General features: G+C 44.5%; 2 protein-coding genes across 3 annotated transcripts in view; one reads left to right on the top strand and one right to left on the bottom strand.

Annotated features, from left to right (window-relative positions):
• LOC125308060 (neuroserpin-like) overlaps nt 1-8152 on the bottom strand; it is a 20402-nt gene extending 12250 nt beyond the window's left edge. Inside the window, exon 1 of the mRNA XM_048264286.1 lies at nt 7988-8152. Within this exon, the coding sequence (XP_048120243.1) occupies nt 7988-8137 (150 nt within the window). The 5' untranslated portion in view covers nt 8138-8152. The remainder of the gene's footprint in view (nt 1-7987) is intronic.
• A 371-nt stretch (nt 8153-8523) lies between these two features.
• Nucleotides 8524-19852, top strand: LOC125308061 (programmed cell death protein 10-A-like). 2 transcript variants are annotated; one of them, XM_048264288.1, is made up of 8 exons: nt 8524-8676; nt 12885-13058; nt 15488-15541; nt 16040-16157; nt 17407-17533; nt 17985-18063; nt 18392-18474; nt 19117-19852. In XM_048264288.1, the coding sequence occupies exons 2-8, from the start codon at nt 12969-12971 to the stop codon at nt 19196-19198; spliced, it is 633 nt and encodes a 210-aa protein (XP_048120245.1). In that variant the 5' UTR covers nt 8524-8676; nt 12885-12968; the 3' UTR covers nt 19199-19852. The 2 variants fall into 2 exon arrangements, with proteins under 2 accessions (XP_048120245.1, XP_048120244.1); XM_048264287.1 differs by having other exon boundaries at nt 17404-17533.
• The last annotated feature ends 3 nt before the right edge of the window (nt 19853-19855 follow it).

The raw sequence follows: 19855 nt of genomic DNA, 5'->3' as shown, positions 1-19855 counted from the left end.
CTACTGTGTGAGTATGTATATGATCATCCGTAGGATTACTGTGAATGTATGTGTGTGCGTGTGTATCTGTTTATGCACATGTGTGCATATGGAATGGGTTTACATGACCCCTGGAGGCAAACATACGCAAAAAATTGGTCATCATAGGCCCTACGGTTCTCAAGATATTCACAGAAAACTGTGTCTGCCCTACCCTCCTTTCGGGGGGTCCAGTCCAGCGGGGGGACTACAGATCAAAATGAAAAGCGGTTGTTCCATGCTATCCATGTGGGGTTACATGCCCACCAAGTTTCGTGTAGCCCGGTCACTAAATGTACACATAAATTATTTTATTGTAAGGCCCCCAATGAACGAAAGTCCACGAAACTTGGCATGCATTCGGAGGGTGTCATAATGATCCTACACTTTCAAATTCGTGCAGTTTTGACCATGTCAGCCAGCGGGGCTACAGATCAAAACAAAAACAGGAGGTTCCATGCTATCCATGTGGGGTTACATGCCCACCAAGTTTTGTGTACCCCGGTCTTACAGTGTCCCGGGAATCCTTGGCGGAAATTTGGACATCTAAAAAAAAAAAAAAAAAAAAAAAAAAAATCTGACTAAACCTATATGACCTATATGCCGCTTCGCTGCGCGGCGGTCATAATTATAATATCATGTTACATGAGTGTAGGCACTAGAATGAATGGATTTCTGATGCTTTTGATTCATTCTGGATGGAGCAATTACAGGGGGTGAATATCGATTCTTCACTAGTCCTCCATTCATTCCATCTTTCCTTCATTCCTACCTCCTTTGTCAGCCCTACATCATAGCCTCTCCATTTGTTGGAAACCAGGAAAGAACGCAGCGAGGATGGAGGAGTCAAGGACACACTTACATGAGAAATGAGATGCACAAAAAGACACAACACATGTAAGTTAAGCGTGACAGTGTGGAGTGGCAACAAATTTATAACATAAACAGTTTATTTCCATAATGATCCACTTCATATTGTGTTGAACCACAGATAGCTGAAACTGCAGATACTACGCCCGTTGAAATGGAGGTTCCACTGTATCTATTTTGTGCTTTAGAGGACATTGTGTGAGAGTGCCCACTGTCCCTCTGCTCTCCCTGTGCGTGTGTGGAGAGAGGGGACCCATCAGGGCTTGCTGCATACTGGGCCTCCATCTGCAGGCCCCTCACATCACGGCTCAGAGAGCCACAGCTCCGGGCCGAGTCCCAGTCTGCCTCCAGTCCCTCGCCCCAGAGCCTCAGCGCAGGCCAAATGGGCCTGCTACAGTGCTGCCCACTCGCTCAGGTCAGCGGAGAGTCAAAATACGCAGCCTGAGAACACCCAGTGGAGAGACGCATGCCAGGTGTATGAGTAAGGAGGGAGAGAGTGATGAGGGGGACGAGTGGAGCTGTGGGTAGGGGAAATTGATGTGCTCTACTTTTCTTTCGTAACCGGAGAGACTCTCACACCATCTTCTCTGCTCTGGGAAATGTTGCCTTTCCTAGTCACTTAGCCTCTCAAAGCCACTACTGACACACACATATACATACACATGAAAGCTCTTACACACAAAGACATGTACAAGTGAGTGCACACACGCACAGACATCTACAACACAACCAACACAACAGTGCCGAGCTAGTCCTCTTGTGTCCCTTTTCTCTCTCTCTCTCTCTCTCTCTCTCTCTCTCTCTCTCTGTCTCTCTCTTTCCATCCCATCCATCAGCCCCCTCCCCCCACCCCACTCCCGCTCTAGACAGGACAGCCCAGATAACACCAATCTTACCAGCACCTCCCTCTCCCTGCACACATCTCTGCTCCTCCAGTGGCGCCATAGAGGAGTGATGTAGAGAGGAAGGCCGGTTGGGTAGCTAAAGAGCCATGCGATGAGTGAGAGGAGCGGAGAGGGGAGAGGAGAGGAGAGGAAAGGAGAGGGGAGGAGAGGAGGAGAGGAGAGGAGGAGCAGAGGGAGAGGAGTGATGAGGGAACAGGGGGCCTGCCACCAGAGCCGGTCAGGTTTAATTATGCTCTACTTCAGGGCTGACACAAGCCTACTGAGCACTGGCTCTGCACCAGCCACGGTGCACTCCACAGAACACCACGAGCAGAGAGGGAATAGAGAGAGAGAGAGAGAGAAAGACAGAGAGAGTTAGAGAGAGAGAAAGAGAGAATTTGTGTCCTTTGCTTCCACAGCACACAACTAGCAGAGAGGGGGACAGAGAAGAATAGAGAGAGAGAGAGAGAGACAGAGAGATAGAGAGAGAGGGAGAGAATTTGTGTCCCTTTGCTTCCACAGCACACCACTAGCAGAGGGAGTGGGGACAGGGAGATAAAGAAAAAGACAGGGTACAGAGAGAGAGAGAGAGAGAGAGAGAGAGAGATGTATGGGAAACAAAGGATACAGCAAGTGACAGATAAAGTAGAACAGGGGGAGGGAAGAGGGAAGAGAAGAAGAAAGAGTAGAAAAGGGAGGCACAGAGGGACCTGATGAGAGAACAGAGGAGACAGAACAGCAGAGATAAAAAAGGAAACACAAGGGCTTACGAGGGGAAAGATGAAGGGAGAGGCTGGCAGAGAGGGGAAGAGAGGAGGAGAGGAAGAGAGGAGGAGAGGGAACACAGGGGAGAACAGGTGGAGGAGCAGCACCAGAGACGCACCACAGGAGAGACCAGGATGCTGAGATCAACACAGGACTCAGAACAGAAATATATTCTCAAGCCTTATGTAATGTACACACATCCAAAGATCTGTGTCCCTATCACGGCTTCAGGTGATACCTAGTGTACCACTTTATATCTACTAGTCTAAACTGATTTTTATATGTAGCTTGCATCGCTCATGCAAATTACTACATTAGAAACATGCATCCTTTCGAATGAAATAAGGCCCTCCGAGACTTTGGCAAAACAAGACCCTCCAATACTTTGGTAAGACTCTCTCCTTCTATCTATCTGTCCATCTCTCTACCTAGCTTTTTCTCTCTACTGGCATCCTCTTCCTCTGTGCCCATAACTTCATCTCTGAGGAAGAGATAACCAGGGTTTGCTAGGCTCCTGTCAGCCATGCACCCTTTCCCCAGAAGCGGAAGCATGAAGGCAGCAGAGCAGAGGGTTTGATTGCCAGTGAGCTGACACAAAATTGGAAGCTGATGCATCATTCTCGTGTGGGTGACGGCAGTCTTCAGGCGTACAAGCGCCCTTCAAAGCATCTCAGCAGCTTGCCATTCCGCGGACACATGGAGGAGCTGTGAGCCACTGCAAAGAATTACAAGTGGAAAGGTGTCAAACCCAATTATGTGGACTTAAGAACATATGAACACTATGCCCTTGCACGTGTGTGTGTGTGTGTGTGTGTGTGCGTGTCTACGTGCCATCATTTTCATTAATTCTTACTTAACAACAGATGAGATATGAGAGAAAGTGGAATAGAACATTATGTCCAATATTCCAATATATGGTTTAATGTTCTGCATTTCTCATTAGTGGGTCACTTTGATACTAAAAGTATGATTCTATGTAATGACTGTATGATATCTGTACTGTCCCTGTGTATATCTGTGTGTGACTGTTAAGCGGGAATATTACGACTTTGTCAGTGTTTCACTGTTTTACATGGCTGCGTCAGTAGCTATCTGCTCCGGATTGCCAGGTTGCCACTAATCAGGGTCTGATTCAGTGTAGTCCACGTGAGATGGGATGACCAACGCCATCTCCCGTCAGCCTGGAAGGATACTTAAACCCTAACTATTTCCCTGTGTAGTTAGAGCAGCTGATGGATCTTTAGGTGAAGTCATGCTGTCTCTCCCTTTAAATAAACTCTGTTCCTGATTTTTCATACTATTGGTCTGACTGGGTCTCTATTAAATCTATGGTATCAAAATTATCATCAGATAGCAATATTATAGCAGACCTAAGTCTTTCAGTCTATGCATTCTCTCAGCGCTGATAAGAAACAGACATATACAAAAACACACAACTAGAATGACTACACACACACACAGTCATTACCATCAAATTGATCTAAAATTACCCCATTGTTCTCAGCATCCCTCAGGGAGACCACATACATTCACACAATCTCCCAGCTTAGGGATGGAGGGAGAGAGAGATGAAAGATGAAGATGAGAAAAGAGGGGCGGGAGGAAATTAGTGAGGGAGGTATTAATAATGAGTGTGAATCTGTGTGGGAGAAAAGGGGAGGAGGAGAGGAGAAGAGAGGAGAGGTAGAGTGATGGAAGAGGAGGAGAGGAGGGGAGAAGGGGGAGACCAGCTGGGAGGGATATAGAGACAGGATTCTGGCAGTGCCGTCGTTCATCACATTGGAGAGAAGGGCAAAAAATAAAAACACATATAAGCCTCTTCATGTTTATTTGTCACAGAGCCAAAGAGGTGCTGGTTGGAACACACTAATCCTCCCCATAAACATAACGTCTGACAGTGCAGAAACCGCATCATGGTTAGGAAAACCACTTTATGCCAGTCAGGATGTGCATGAAGCATGTGCTTAAAATCAATTTGTCTCTGTTTGGGCGATTCCGTATTCCTACTCACATTCTCTCCCTCCTGCAGTCTCTGTCAGTGCTTTTGGGGTGTTAATCCCACACAGCGCATCAGAATCCCGTCAGAACTCTGCTGATATATACAGATGAGACTGGGAACTGCCGCCACCTGACTGACAGAATGATGAGCTGGAGCTTTCTTTATTCATGAAACATGACAATGTGCTCATCCTAAAGCTGCCTCTGTGTGCATATTTACATGTGAGTGTATTCATGTGTGTAAGACAGAGAGTGTGAGAGAGAGAGAGAGAGGGAGAGAGAGAGAGAGAAGGATCTGATGAGAGAAAGCACATTCTGAAGCACAGGCTGTGTGTCAATGCAATGCGAAAGCCCAGTGAATAGCAATCAGCTGGCATCTCCCACACTGAGAGAGATCCACATTAACGCTTGCTCAGTTGCCCCCGCCTGTTCTGCCTTCGTCACACACACACAGACTCAACTCGACCTCAAGTCCCTACCACCACCCAGCTCATCCCTCAGTACCACAACTGCAAATACAAATCTAGGTAATAGCTTAAGTACACTCCCCCTGGGTTTTAAACCTAATTGAAGTCCAATCAATAAGCAGCTGCTGAATATAGAAGGTTATGACCTGATAGAGCTCTCAGTTCAGTGGTGAATTCAGGACGGGCAAAGCATTGCAAATTGTACAATTCAATGCAAACAGTGCTGCGTTGAACACTGTTTTTTATGCAAGTGCTATGCGAAGGCTAAAGTATGATGAAGTCTGATGAAATCGATGAAATATAGGTTTCATTTTCTTTTTAGCTTTACATTATAATCTTTCATTTGTAAAAGACTTTAGATGGATATCCTGTGCTCACCGCCTTTTTAATCGGGTGGGTTTTGTATACGTCAATGCTGATAGGATAGCACCTCTGACACACCCTCCAAACAAGAGAAAACTACCTCAAAAGCCTGCTGCACATCGTTGCACACTGTTGTAACCAAATATGTCGTTCAAATATGTCGATTGACCAGGTCAATTTCAGGAATGGAATGCTCATGAAAATACCCATGATGCAATGCTTGATGTCACACACCTATGGAGAGGCTAAAACCAATCAAGCCCTGAATAGTACTGCATTCTCCTTTTCTGAGACCCAAAGGAATGACTCAGGCTTGTTATCAAGAGATCTAGCATCTCAGTGTAGCAGTGGCACACAATCAGTTTCATGATAGTAATAAAAGCTTTCTTTTCCTAGATTCCACATAGAACCATAAAAAAACTAGTAGAGCTCACTGTGCATGATAATTGGCACTGCCCACATGGCATAAATAATGCCATGGTGGCCACTGGTGAAGTAATAAACCGGATGTTTGAGTCATGCGAGCTCCTTCAGGGATCCCATGCCATTCCTCTCCCCAGGGGGTCACCGGGTTATTAATCCCTGCTAACAGCCACACAAAGAAAGGAGCCATTCAACCAGAGGGGAGCAAAGATTGCCTCTGCCACACCCATCCCACCCATCAAACAGAAACCTGCGTGCCAGGGTTCCTCGAGCTCATGAGCACAGCAACCTAGAGCAGCATGCAGGGCAACAATCCTCCTCCACAACACATTCCCTCCACAAGTTCAGGTGCCCACTGCAGGAATGATATGACACAGTTCACCTGTAATTAGATCGCCCGCTATATAAAGGTCAAAGGGTAGATTAAAGACCTGCATACCTGTTCAACCCATACCAAAGATCATAAAGGGAAAGGCCATTCAATCTGTACACAATACAGGGTGTAGAGGAAGGAGGGAACATGCAGATGTTGGTGTATGGTGATGATGAGTGAAGGATTCCTACTACGGCTGGCAGTCATCCCTACAAATTAGCAAGTCGCAGCCCTGTGCTGCAGCAATCAATCCAGAGATCAATATCTGCGCTGATAGGTGCTGACCCCAGACTGTGTGTGTGCATGTGTGTGTGTGTTCACATTTGTGAATGTGTTTGTGTGTATATCTGGGAGAGTGTTGCCTTAGGAAATGACAAAACCATAGGGAATGGTTCCCTCCGGTAGGGAAATTTGGTCTCTGAATTTATACCAATCCGTGAATTAGTGAAACACACTCAGCACACAGTGAACACAGAGTGAGGTGAAGCACACACTAATCCCGGCGCAGTAAGCTGCCTGCAACAACAGCGGCGCACTGGGAGCAGTGAGGGGTTAGGTGCCTTGCTCAAGGGCACTTCAGCCGTCCCTACTGGTCGGGGTTCGAACCGGCAACCCTCCGGTTACAAGTCCGAAGCACTAACCAGTAGGCCACGGCTGCCCCCGTAAACCAGAGCCTAATTGAGGACACTTTGGTGAGAATATTTCACCACTCTCTATCTGACAATATATATTTTTTATAAACTCTCTCTCTCATACACACACACACACACACACACACACACACACATCATAATGTTCTCCAATTCATGTTAATCCCATGGGCATTATAGCATTTGAAGGACATATGTGTAATTTCCCAATCTGTTAGGGGACAGGCTGTGAGATTTAATTCCACAGAATCAGAGGCATTAAAACAGGTCTTCAAGGAAAAGAAACTGTCATCCGTCTTTGGGCACACGTTCAGTCCCCACAGCCAGATGTGCACGCATGCGGTCTGCCTCCTGCAGTTGTAAGCTATTCCTCAGTGTTGCTCTGTTCGACTTCCAAGCATTGAATCTTTGAAATGAAGTTAATGCAGATACGGTGAGCTGATAACGGGAGGAGAATGCTAAAAAAAATACCAGAGAACTGTCATCAAAGACACTGGGCAACCGATAACTGCCATGGAGATTTTGAAGAGGAATATTTGATATTGATCAAGATTAGGATGAAGATGTGGAGTCGATGTGATAGAAAGTTAATTAGACAAATATATAGGCCTACTCTAGTCTACGTCAAAAATGAACAATTACAAGCAAATGCCTTTATTTCCCCCCATTATCGACGCTTTATATCGACGCTTCGGAGTGTCCCACCCCATACACGCTCCTGATCAGCTTCATATAAGCAAGCGTAGGGAATTAGGCTTTACACTTGATAGGAGCAATATAAGATAGTTTTGCAAAGATATTGAACTAAAATGAGCTCTTCTTAGGCTATACTTTAAAAACATCTGTAGCATATGTAAGCTAGAATGAATGAAAGCCAACAACTGTGCGATTCGTTTGATATTTGATGAATAACATTAAAAAGGACATACTATGGCTGCATAAGATGACTTAATATTTCAATAAAAAGACAATAATAAGGTGATACTTTTTCATTCGTTGTGTCATCGATGACATCCTCATGCGATAAAATGAATAAACTTGAACTGCTTCAGTCCTCACACACAATATTATAACATTGTCTATTAACCTACCTGGATAACAACCTTAACATATCTCGTTAATGAAATTAAATTACCACATTACATTTTACAAAACGTAAAAGAAAACACATCTTACCGAATGATATAGTAAGTGATGCTGTAGTCTACTACGCGTGCGTTGCCTGTCTTGTCCTCTTCGTCGCCGCGGCAGGTTGTTCACACAGTTTAATATTTTCACAGCAGGTCCGTCCCTCTGCGATTGTTGATTGGTTGTCTCTGACTCCATGGACTAGCCTTCTATCTCTCCTTACCCATAGGTTCCTTTTTCATTGTTTTTGCTATGGAGTAAGAATTATCTCATGTAAATGGCATTTTCCTCTGCTGCAAATGAAATAAATATATTTCGGCTAACAAATAGCCAGCAAACACTTAAATAACCTAATATTCATGAAGCTTATTTGTATTAATAGTGGCAGTAAAGTAATTTGTTTACGCAGCTGCCAATCTAGTCTAAATTAACCAATAGGTGCTTCCAACAAATGTATCTGGAGCATGTAGTTTTAGAAGTCCTGCGGAATACTGTCACTCTACAATCTCCATTTGTAAAAAGACTACAATTTTGGCCGTATTTCCTCTCACAACGCATGGGCGTTGAAGTATGGTGCTTTCTGATTGGTGTTTACAGTGGGCTAGACCACTCGCATTCTGATCATGCCGAAAACTTCCGTCCTCCACAATCTAATGGCAAGTTAGATTGATAAAAGAAAACATTTTTTTTGTCTGTTGAAGCTAGCATTTAAGGGTAACACAGACGCCTCCAATCAGGTAGGGTACATATCAACGACACATTTACCTTATGTATGTTACTCTTTAACACTATACGCTAAAATGCAAACTATAACAAGCTGCCAACCCAGTTAACGTTAGCTACGTTAAACATGGACCTTCAACGAGTAACTTCTTCAGCTAACTAGCTAACGTTAGCTAGCATGTATCTAATATTTGCGAAAGCCCTTGGCAACTAGAGCTAGTTGCTTTCACTAGCAGCTACCACAATGTTTAATTAGCTTAGGAAGCTTGCTAGCGGGTTAGTTCTAGTTAGCAAACCTTATAGAATAATTCCTGCTAGCAAACTTCTGCCACCAACTAAAATGACCGTCAACACTCCAGAGCCTTATTGGGCCTGACTCGAATAATCTCTGGCTATTAATGTGAGATTGATGTAAACTATTAAATGCTATCATGACCAGGAGAAAACAATTGAACGCAGATTAACTTTAGTGTGTTTGGCTAACGTTAACGTTACCTATTCTAGTTGAGAGGGATAACGTTAACATCGCGGTTGTTTTTTTACTGTTCGCCCAGAGATATTAAAAAATGACATGTACTTAAGATGAGGTGTCATGATAACAGTCGGTCAAAATGTAACTTCAGGCTATTTTTGTCAGACATTCAACCTTTTTTCGTATAAGATCATAGTCATAATATTAATACAACCGTCCCGCTGCTGCTGTAAGTTAGCTTCTATTTCTCGCAAGATAACTTTAGCATGGCGGTTGTTGACTAGCATACATTGGGCTGACAAATGGAGCTGATAAATTCAGCATTTTTTTTCTGGCTTTCATTTTGAGTGCCAGTATTTCTGGCCAAAAGGAGTCATCGGTGGGCTGTTGTGTTTATATCAGTTATTGATATCTGCGACAAGAACGACTCCTAAACAAAATGTAACGTTAAAGTTAACTCCAATAACATTTGCTAGTTGTGCTATCGCTAGCTGTCTAGCTGGACGTTGCCCCAGGTTAGGTTTAGTTTACTGTCGTTTAGCCTCCTGGTGGCTCGCTATTAAATTCGATTACGTATCGTATGACTTTGTAAAGCCATTTTATCAGCCGCCTTAACCTTTCATTTCTGATATTGATTTCTAGCAGCTGGCATCGCTGCCATTTATTGACCATTTCCGCCATTGTAAGTTACTAGCATAAGTTGGGGCAGCCGTGGCCTACTGGGGAGCGGTTCGGACTTGTTACCGTAGGGTTGACGGTTCGAACACTGACCAGTAGGCCACGGCTGAAGTGTCCTTGAGCAAGGCACCTAACCCCTCACTGCTCCCCGAGCGCCGTTGTTGCAGGCAACTCACTGCGCCGGGATTAGTGTGTGCTTCACCTCACTGTGTGTTCACTGTGTGCAGTGTGTTTCACTAATTCACGGATTGGGATAAATGCAGAGACCAAATTTCCCTCACGGGATCAGAAGAGTATAGACCCTTTCAACAATAAAAACAAAAACAATGCTTGAACGTTCTATTTGGGCCCCAATCTACTTCCTCTCCATTAAGATAACATATGGAATGTTAAAAAGGAAGTCTTGTGGGGCCAACTATGATGCTGATAATGGAACTCTCTTGAAAGGGTCCTTATACTTATGTGCTTATACTTAAGTATGTGAACGAAGGATGAACCAGAAAACGATACATAACTGCCTTTACTTGTCATTGTAAATAGTGGGTATGAGTCTATGGTAAAAGCTGTACAGAGGCGTGGACGTGTTGCGTAGGGTGAAAATTGCCACAGAGTTGATATTATACAATCAGAATATTTGGGCCATGATACAATATTATTGAGATTCTTTATGTTTTACAATACAGCCAGTATTGATTATGCAATAAACTGTATTTTTTCTACAATAATTTATAATCTGTGTCATACTGTCAAATGCTATTTTGACTTATAGACTACTTACTGTCCAGTGTTTCCCACAGAATTAAATTCTATTTGTGGTGGTAGGTTTGCAGAATTAACTTGAATGCAACAGTTTTTAACAAATTAGCGCAGCGTGGTTATGATGCTGACCAGATTTAAGCACAATTTAGTACAACCTGGAAAATCATTGTGTGGTGGTCAATGTTGATATTGTGGTGGGCCGGCACAAATAATTCAATGTATGGGAAACACTGCTGTCCAATTTTCAGTGTGACATGAACAAAATTATGCTCTGTGAGTCAGTGTGTCCTAGAGGTGTAAAGGTACACGTATTTGTACCGAACCGTTTAGGTACAGGACGTTAGGTTCAACACAGATGTGCACCGAATGCAGTCTTCAACAGCAGTAGTAATAGAGGTAGTTTTTTTGCATGCCATATTTCAAGTTAGACTTAGTTTCCACACAAACATATTAGTGGCAGGCCGTATATCAGTTTAGTTAAATAACGGCATAAACATTTGACACCTTTTCAAAATACTATTCTTGCTTAATGTGTTGAGCATCAGCAATATTGTCAGTGAACGTTAGACTAGCAGTAGTAGCATACCTCCAGGCTTACTGTACCGAAAATTAACTGAACCGTATCTTCCACACAAAGTTACGTATCGAATTGTGATTTTTGTGTTTTGTTACACCCCTGTGTACACCATATTGTGCACTTCAGATTCAGATTCAATACTAGAATAGATCAATGTACCAAAATTACATTTAAATAATGTTAGGCAAGATAAATAAACATTGTGATACTTGGTGTCACAGCGATACAGTATTGGCCAAAAAAGGATCATAGTGACACTATGATCTTATATACTGTCTGCCTTTTACATTAAGTGCTTCACACAACTTACAGTGCAAATATTGGCTACATTGTCATGTATGTGTCCCTCCTAGGAATCAAGCCTAGGAGCCTGCTATTAGGACCTTGCTCTACCAGTCTATCTCTGTTACACTTCAAGAGATTCAAATTCATGGATTTTATGGGGATGACTTTTACAGGTGTGGAGAACAAAGGTGTGGAGTCCTTGAAGCTCTAGCTCTGTTAAACTGTCTGCTGGCCTCATGCCAGCATAACCATCCTGCTGCTAGTGGCTCTTAATGTGGACAATGAATCCAGAAGATATAAAGAGGTTTAATAACCTGCCAGTAAAGCCTTTGATTTTATGTGGTAAAGTAGCCTATGTTTTAACGGCCTAAAATAACAGCTAATGAGACGAGATATCTATACACCATGTCAGGCAAGTGAGGCCCCTGAAAGAGCTTTGTTGGCTATAAATGGGTGGTGATGTTTCCTCTGCCCAGTCTCTCTCACACACACACACACACACACACACACACACACTTTGAAACTGAAGGTCTAACATGTTTAGTGTTTTTCCGAATGGCCTTTAAACACACTGCCGTAACTGGCCTGCTATGTAGGACTGTAGTAGAAGAAGCAGTCAGCTGGTGTTAGTGGTGTGACGGCACATGAATGGGAGCACTGTTGCACAGGGCGTGACAGGATTTAGGGCAGAGACGGACGTGGCAAGAATGAGATCTTTCTCACCCTTTTAGCGCAGGAGAGGTGTGTCGTGCGCGGCAGAACGGAACGTCAGTCACTCCCTCCCTCCCCCTCCCTCTCCTCTCTGCCAGCCCTTGTCCGTCACACTGGGGATGTTCTCTTAGAAGGCCAGGCCTCCCTGTAATTCCAACCGACTGTGCCACCGTTAGCAATGGCTCGCTCTGTGTGGGGTGACGCTGCCGCGCCCGGTGAGAATGTCATCCAGATAAGACGCAAATGTCTCCCACGCGGGGTCCAAAGGCCAGGTCGGCCGCCACTAGCGTGGGGCCGGCTGCGTAGAGTCTGGGCTGTGGGACTACAGGGTTTCTTAGTCTCAGTCAATATGTCACTGTTTTTAAGGGCACACCAACTCATGTGTGTGGGGATCTGATAACCTAACTGGAAGTGAAAGGTGCTTTGATTTACTAGTGGAAAAGACAGTTCCTGGAAGATGTATACGTCATGTTGACTTTGACCTCATCCTAGTGAAAGGAAGGAGTGTATTCAGTACTTCCTTATAGGACCACAGGGTGGTGGGAGATACGCTCCTCAGGGATGTCATGAACTCCTTGTCTAATGTTTACCTGTATGTCTAATGTTTGTCTGGTTCCTGTGCGGAAATGTCGACCCTCGGCTAAAGAGCACTTCTCATGGTGCTCTAGTGAGTGCTGCGAGGTGGGCATTGAAATGACTCTCCCCTCGCCTCACACCCGTGTTCCTCTTGTCTGTGGCAGGCATCGTCTAGGCTCCTTCCCTCAGGGCGGTGCCGAGAGAGTGAGTGAGAGATCCGCCTCGATCCCCTGCTCCACTCGATAAGGATGACAATGGAAGAGATGAAGAATGAAGCCGACAACACCTCCATGGTTTCCATGACCCTCTACGCCGTTATGTACCCTGTCTTCAGTGAGGTAGGACTTTTCTTTTGACAGCAGGTCCTCTTACCAAGAGGACACACGGTGACGCCATAAAGTGACATGAGGAAGTATCTTTTTGACACTATATTTTGAAATAATGACTAAATCATATATGGGGTGTGCCACGACTAAATGAGTCCAGTTCGACAAAATAAAAAAAATGCCTTTGGAATTAAAACAGCCCTAGTGCTGTCGCAGTCAATCTCTGTTGTCCATTCTCCAAAGAAATCCATAGCCAAAGATTGAATTGCTTTAGAATCTCTATTATTTGATCTGAAAAGCAGGCAGTAAAACTCGTGAGGCATTTGTATAACTTGTGAGATGGCATATAATGTTCGATAAACTTCTGAAGACGACAAAGACAACAATAGCCTAATGCCTAATGCATAGCCTAATGTTTTTGCTTTTAAATAGGCCGCCAACTCCAAAATAAATTGAATCGAACCAATCAGGTGCAATCTCCGTGAGGAATCTGGTCAGCAACACATAGTTATCAGACCAAAGAAAATGGAAACTTTCCTGTTCTCACACAGCAAGCATCTGAACGAGGAAAAAAAACGAGGAAAGTCAACTTTTTTATCCAAACTTTAATGCGCAGCCTACACATTTGGCCTTCAAAATCATATTTCTAGGTTGTTTTACAGTAAGATACGTAAATGAGTGATAGATAATAGGTTAAGGAATGTGTTTGTGGTGAAATTAAAAAAAAAATACATAATTTAGTCATTTTTTCGACCCTTTGCATTCAACTCGCTATATCTCGAAATGGATTTCGGCAACATAGGACTCATTTCGTTGTGGCATATGTATGTGAATGTAGTGTCAGGTGTTTAGCCCATTTTGTCTCTCTAAAATATCAAAGGCAGCTCCTCAGGCCAACGATTTCTCACAGAAAACACTCTTGTGTTGTGAAGTTAGTAGGGATTGCAACAGACCTTGCCATTGGGTAATCCGATCAGAAGTTATGAAACTGGCTCCTCTCTGTGGTGTGACAGGGCCTGTAATTACTTTATAGCAACGAGGCCTCTCCTATTTCAACATGATCTGTGCTGTCCTTAAGAGGACACACACACTTGGACCCACTGATCTGAGGAGCCCCTGCTTTGCCCTGCGAGGTTTGTCCTCTACTGGACCCACTGATCTGAGGAGCCCCTGCTTTGCCCTGTGAGGTTTGTCCTCTACTGGACCCACTGATCTGATGAGCCCCTGCTTTGCCCTGCGAGGTTTGCTGTGGATGCGCAGGAGCTGACTCTAGATCAGATTCGATCTGGGCTGGATCCCAGATGGTCAGGTGCTATCTGAAAGTAACACCTAACATTTAGGTGGTGTTTCAGCTAGGCCTTACACTGTCAGTATCATGGGCTTAAAGGGCCCACTTCATGAATTTGAATGAGGATTTCAGTCCCGACTAATAACTAGGCAGTATTTTGAAGGATTCCGCACACGATCTCCCTTCAGTCCCTCGGCAAGGATTTTGGGCTGTGGTGAGCTTGATAGTGTTCAGATGGTGGTAGCGTGTGCGTGCGCGCGCGTGTGTGTGTGTGTGTGTGTGAGTGTTTGTTTCAAAAGCTTCAAGGCCATCATCATCTGCTCTCACAACAGTCAAAGTACCCCACAAAGTGCTGCAGATGAGCTGGTGTCTGTGTCTGTGTCTGTGTCTGTGTGTGTGTAGAGAGATAGAGGTATGTGTGTTTGTCAGAGTTGTGGTGAGTACTTTAGTACCTGATGATGGCTGAGCTCATATCCTGTGGCACTCATGCAAATGAATCTGTCTGAGGAGCCTCAGGCCTGCTGCTGCACGTGCCTCTCACAAATACCAGTTAGACAGACAGAGATGGCAGCAGAGATTTCAGTCCTCAGTCATTTTTACTCCTTAACCATGCTCAGTGTATAATACCATTGTCAAGCAAATATGCGATACTACTATTTTAACAGCATTACAAATATGTAATCCTACTGTCTCAGGTTTAACATAAGTAATGGCCCACTGGCCCGGGACAAGTAAAAGAGCATGTCAGTCAAGTTGGTTGGCCAGTCACTGGCCAGTTTTTTTTTTCTGCCAGTCGCCATCGCGATTCAGCTCACGTTGAAGCAACAGAGGCTACTAAAATGAATAGGGAGCTCATTGCAGTGTTACAAATGAGCAGTTTTGTGTAAAAAGGCACACACACACATTTTCATGAACACTATTACCAAAGATCCTCTAGATTAGATTCTGGTTCCATTCATACACGCAGTCCCATTTGCTGGGGCATGCTGTGAATTCCGCACTGGCTTTATGTGGGACACAGAAGATTGTGTGATGGTGTGATTCTTCTGTAGTAGTCATGACAATCCTCTGTTTGCAGCAGAGCTTTAATGACCATTGTGTATCGTTCTTTGTCTCCTTCTCTTTCTCTCCATCTCTCCTTCCATCCCTGTAGCTGGAGAGAGTGAACCTGTCTGCAGCACAGACCCTAAGGGCAGCTTTCATAAAGGTAAGAATGCGCACTGACTTTTTACTGTACTTTTTGTCCCGTTCCACATGGAAGGAAGGCCATCTCTATAGCCAGTCAGACACATTAATGCCGCTTATAAATACCATAATACCCTTAATGCAGTGGCCCTATTACTGAGTGATTCAGTAACATATTTGCAAATGTGATCTTCACTTCACATGAGCTGTATGCTCTGTGGACTGAAAGAGTGAGACCAATTTTCTTTCTTTATCTAAATTGCATGGATCTTTTACAAGACACAACAAATAAACCAATTAATGTGTTTTCTAATCTCAGAATTTACTGTGTGCTACAAAATGTGCTACAAAAAAGCTTTTAAATAATTTCACACACACACACACACACACGTAAGTTTCACCTAAACACCTAAGTTTCCTACACACTCATCCAGTAAGACTGAAAGGATGTGCAAAGTGGTCTGTGTTGCTGTGCTGTTCTGATGCCAACCCCAGCTGTCCCTCTGCCCTCCCTGTGCAGGCAGAGAAGGAGAACCCAGGCCTCACACAGGACATCATCATGAAGGTCCTGGAGAAGAAGAACGTGGAGGTCAACTTCCCAGAGTCCTTACTGCGCATGGCTGCAGACGATGTGGAAGGTGAGGAAAGCTGTGTGTGTGCGCGTGTGTGTGTGTGTGTGCGCGCTAGTAAGTGTGTGCATGCATCATAGCAGTGATCTTGACGATGGTGTGTGCCAGTGGTTAGGTATTAAGTGTGGCCTGGTCCACATTCCCCAGTTCAGTTTTAACTAATATTAACTCCGGGCCTTGGGCATACATTCAGAGCTGTTGCTGTCACACAAAGCATTGGAATAGTGGCGTGCATGATTCTGCACCTAGATGGCGCTGTTCCATCACATATAAGCCTGATCAAATGCAAACGCATGATTTCCCCCACCTCTGCTTGTAATTTAATTTTCTCCTCAACATGAACAGTTTTTCCCCCCCTTCTTCTCCCTCCCTCGCTCGCTCGCTCTCTCTCTCTTCCGTGCCATCTTCAGATTTATGTTGCTAATGAATTCACGGCCACATGCGGCAAACGGGGGCTGGCGCCGCGCTGCTGTTTGAGTTCTAAATTTACCTGGGCCATTAATCCGCCGCTGTCCTGCTCCCGCCGTAATCTCAGCCCCTCGCCTCTCTCACACCGTAATCCTTTCCCCCCTGCGCCGGACAGACAGACCCGCGGGTGTGTGTGTGGGTCGGTGTGGGTGGGTATGAGTGTATGTATGAGGCAGGCTTAAGGGCTGAATGATAGTGAGACTGATTGAAGGTTTATGTAGCGTGCGTGTGTGTGTGCGCGCACATTCCCACTGAAGCTCACATACATCTGTGAAGGCAAATGTGTATGTGCTCTTGGTGAATCCTTCATTGAGGGTTAAAGTGCATGCTGATTGATGGGCAGGAGATGGATATTAATGCGATAGTGGAGTTATAGGGCCCTATATATGGTTTGGAGCTGTGCATGAGCGGTTTTATGACACGTTGGTTTGCAGCATTTGATGGCGAGGCTATAGAGGCCCATGTATCAGGATGGTTATGTGTCTTTTGTATGCAGACAGGTGAGTCTTACGGCCAAGCTGTCAGGCAGGAAACAGTGAGCAGACATTGTGGTTGGGAGCATAGTAGCTTCTCATACAATGAGCACTAGCAGCACATACCAGTTTTCTAGGAGACCTCTGCCCTCTGGTAGGACTCAATAGGAGCTTCAGTCCACCGCGAGGACATATCAAATGAAGTGGCCCACTCTGAAACCTGTAGGACAATGGAGTGAAAGCTTGGCTGTTACCCTGGTGACTGATGTGGAGTGATGTGTGTGTGTGTGTCTGTGTCTGTGTCTGTGTCCTAGCAGAATACATGATTGACCGGTCCGAACGAGAGTTCCATGATCTCAACGAGAGAGCACGGGCGTTGAAACACATCCTCAGCAAAATCCCAGACGAGATCAACGACCGGGTACGCTTCCTACAGACCATCAAGTGAGTACATGTATACACACCCTCACACACTTCCTACAAACCATCAGAAGAGTCACACACGTACTTGCATAACTCACATATGATTATTTTGAAAAATGCTCATCCATGATATCAACAAGGCTGTCTTAAGCTCACCCACAAGTCTCTCTCTCTCGTTCTCTCTCTCTCTCTCACTCACACACACACTATGTGCCCACATCTCTCCTAGAGGCAAATGTGTGTTTTGCTTACTGGGTTCACATTTTCCAATTTCATAATATTTCATCTTTAGTTGTTGAGTCACACTGTAAGTAACTTATGCAGTAAGTCACTATTTAAAATCCAAAAGTTGGGATTGAAAAAACTGACTTCTGAGCAAGAGAAGTTTCCAGTTGCAAATGAGCTGCAGACTAGTGTGTGCCTGTGTGTGTGTGTGTGTGTGTTTGACCACTCTCGCCCTCTCATTCCCCAGAGATATCGCCAGTGCCATTAAGGAGCTATTGGACACAGTCAACATTGTCTTCAAGAAATATCAGTACCAGAACAGAAGGGTAAACGACTACACACTCACACACTTTCTCCTGAACACGCACACACATATATACACACACACACACACACATATACATGCACACACAGATATACACACACACGCACACACCCACGCTCTCTCTCCCTTTCCCTTAAACACTTTCCTATTCAGACACTCTCTCCATCTAAATCCTAGTCTCACACACCACCTGAAGTGCCTAATTAATTTACCTTCCCTCAGCTTTTTTTGCGTCAAGGAGAAGAGGTCTTTTTTTTATAAGAAAAGGGAGGGGGAAAAAAACACATTCCGAGGTAATGAGCCAAGAAATCTTCCTTCGTGTTTTCCAGGCACTTGAACATCAGAAGAAAGAGTTTGTGAAATATTCCAAAAGCTTTAGCGACACGCTGAAAACATACTTCAAAGACGGACAGTAAGTCTCCCTACTCCTGACCCTATTTGTGCCGTTGTTATCTCCCTCTTCATCTTGAGGGCCATTCTTGCATATTTGAATTTCATGCTTGTTTTGCCCATGCTCAGTTCAGTGCAGCATCTTGCGTGGGATAATCAACTCGTCACAACCAAACTCAAGCTTTGTTGTAGATCACAGAATAACTGTTTGCTGGGAATGACCTTAGCCTAAAGCCACATTGTTTGCTTAGTTTGAAGTAGAGCTATGTTTAGATCTGGGGCATCCGAATGCTTTTCAATTACTAAAGGAAGGCGCTTTCTCCCTCTTGTTTTTGAGAGCATTTCTGAAGACTCATGCACAAAAGAGCATGCTTAAAGAATAAATGAGCTTTATGTTGAACTGCCGTTGCTCTCTGTATGTCCTAACCTCCCTCTCTCTCTCTCCCTCTCTCTCGCTCCCTCTCTCTCTCTCTCTCTCTTGGTCTGCCCCATCCCTCACCTTCTCTCTCTTGGTCTGCCCCACCCCTCTCTCTTTCTCTCTTGGTCTGCCCCATCCCTCACCTTCTCTCTCTTGGTCTGCCCCACCCCTCTCTCTTTCTCTCTTGGTCTGCCCCATCCCTCACCTTCTCTCTCCTTTCTCCCAATCTCCTTCTTGTCTTCACAGGGCAATAAACGTGTTTGTCAGTGCCAACAGGCTCATCCACCAAACCAACTTGATACTCAAGACCTTCAAAACTGTTCCATAGATTTTTTTTTCTTCATCATTTTAATAAAGAGATGTGGAATAGGATCACATTTATATGAACAATGTAAAGATTTTATGAGCTGTATAATTTATATTGACACCGCTTTGTGGGTAGTGGGCTTTTTTTTTTTTCCCCCTTCTTCAATTCTTTTATTTTATTGCTGGAGAAATTGCCAGTGTTGATGACTACCCAATCACTGGGCCCTCTGGTCATGGAGCACCTTTGCAGTAGCACTGGTCCAGGGTCAGTGGGGCCTGTGGGCGTGTAGGAAAGTGTCATGATGTGCGCAGGTGTATGACTGATCCCTGGTCAGCCCTCCCTCTCTCCCTCCCTGAGAGGCGGCTTCACAAGCAGGGTCCTGAGTCAGTCAGAAGCCTGTCGCAGAGAACGCTAACTTCTAACACACCCCACACACACCTTTTGGTTCTGCACAGTAGGACGCCAAATAAAAAAAAATGAAGAGCCTTAAAAAGAAAATGGAACGTGATTGAACATTCCTTTAGACCATGCTGTAAATATAATAACATTTCCCCCTGTCTCCCTTACTTTTGACACCCAGGCTTTGAAGAAATTGGATATAAGAGCTGCACGTTGAGTGTATTTAATTTGACGTGGTCACAAAACTGTTCAAATAAACTGCCTGGGTATGTCAGAGAT

The sequence above is a fragment of the Alosa alosa genome, chromosome 15 (assembly GCF_017589495.1).
Source record: "Alosa alosa isolate M-15738 ecotype Scorff River chromosome 15, AALO_Geno_1.1, whole genome shotgun sequence".
Lineage (NCBI taxonomy): Eukaryota > Metazoa > Chordata > Actinopteri > Clupeiformes > Clupeidae > Alosa > Alosa alosa.
Note: the sequence above shows the minus strand (reverse complement) of the source record. Positions and strands in the feature narration are given on the sequence as shown.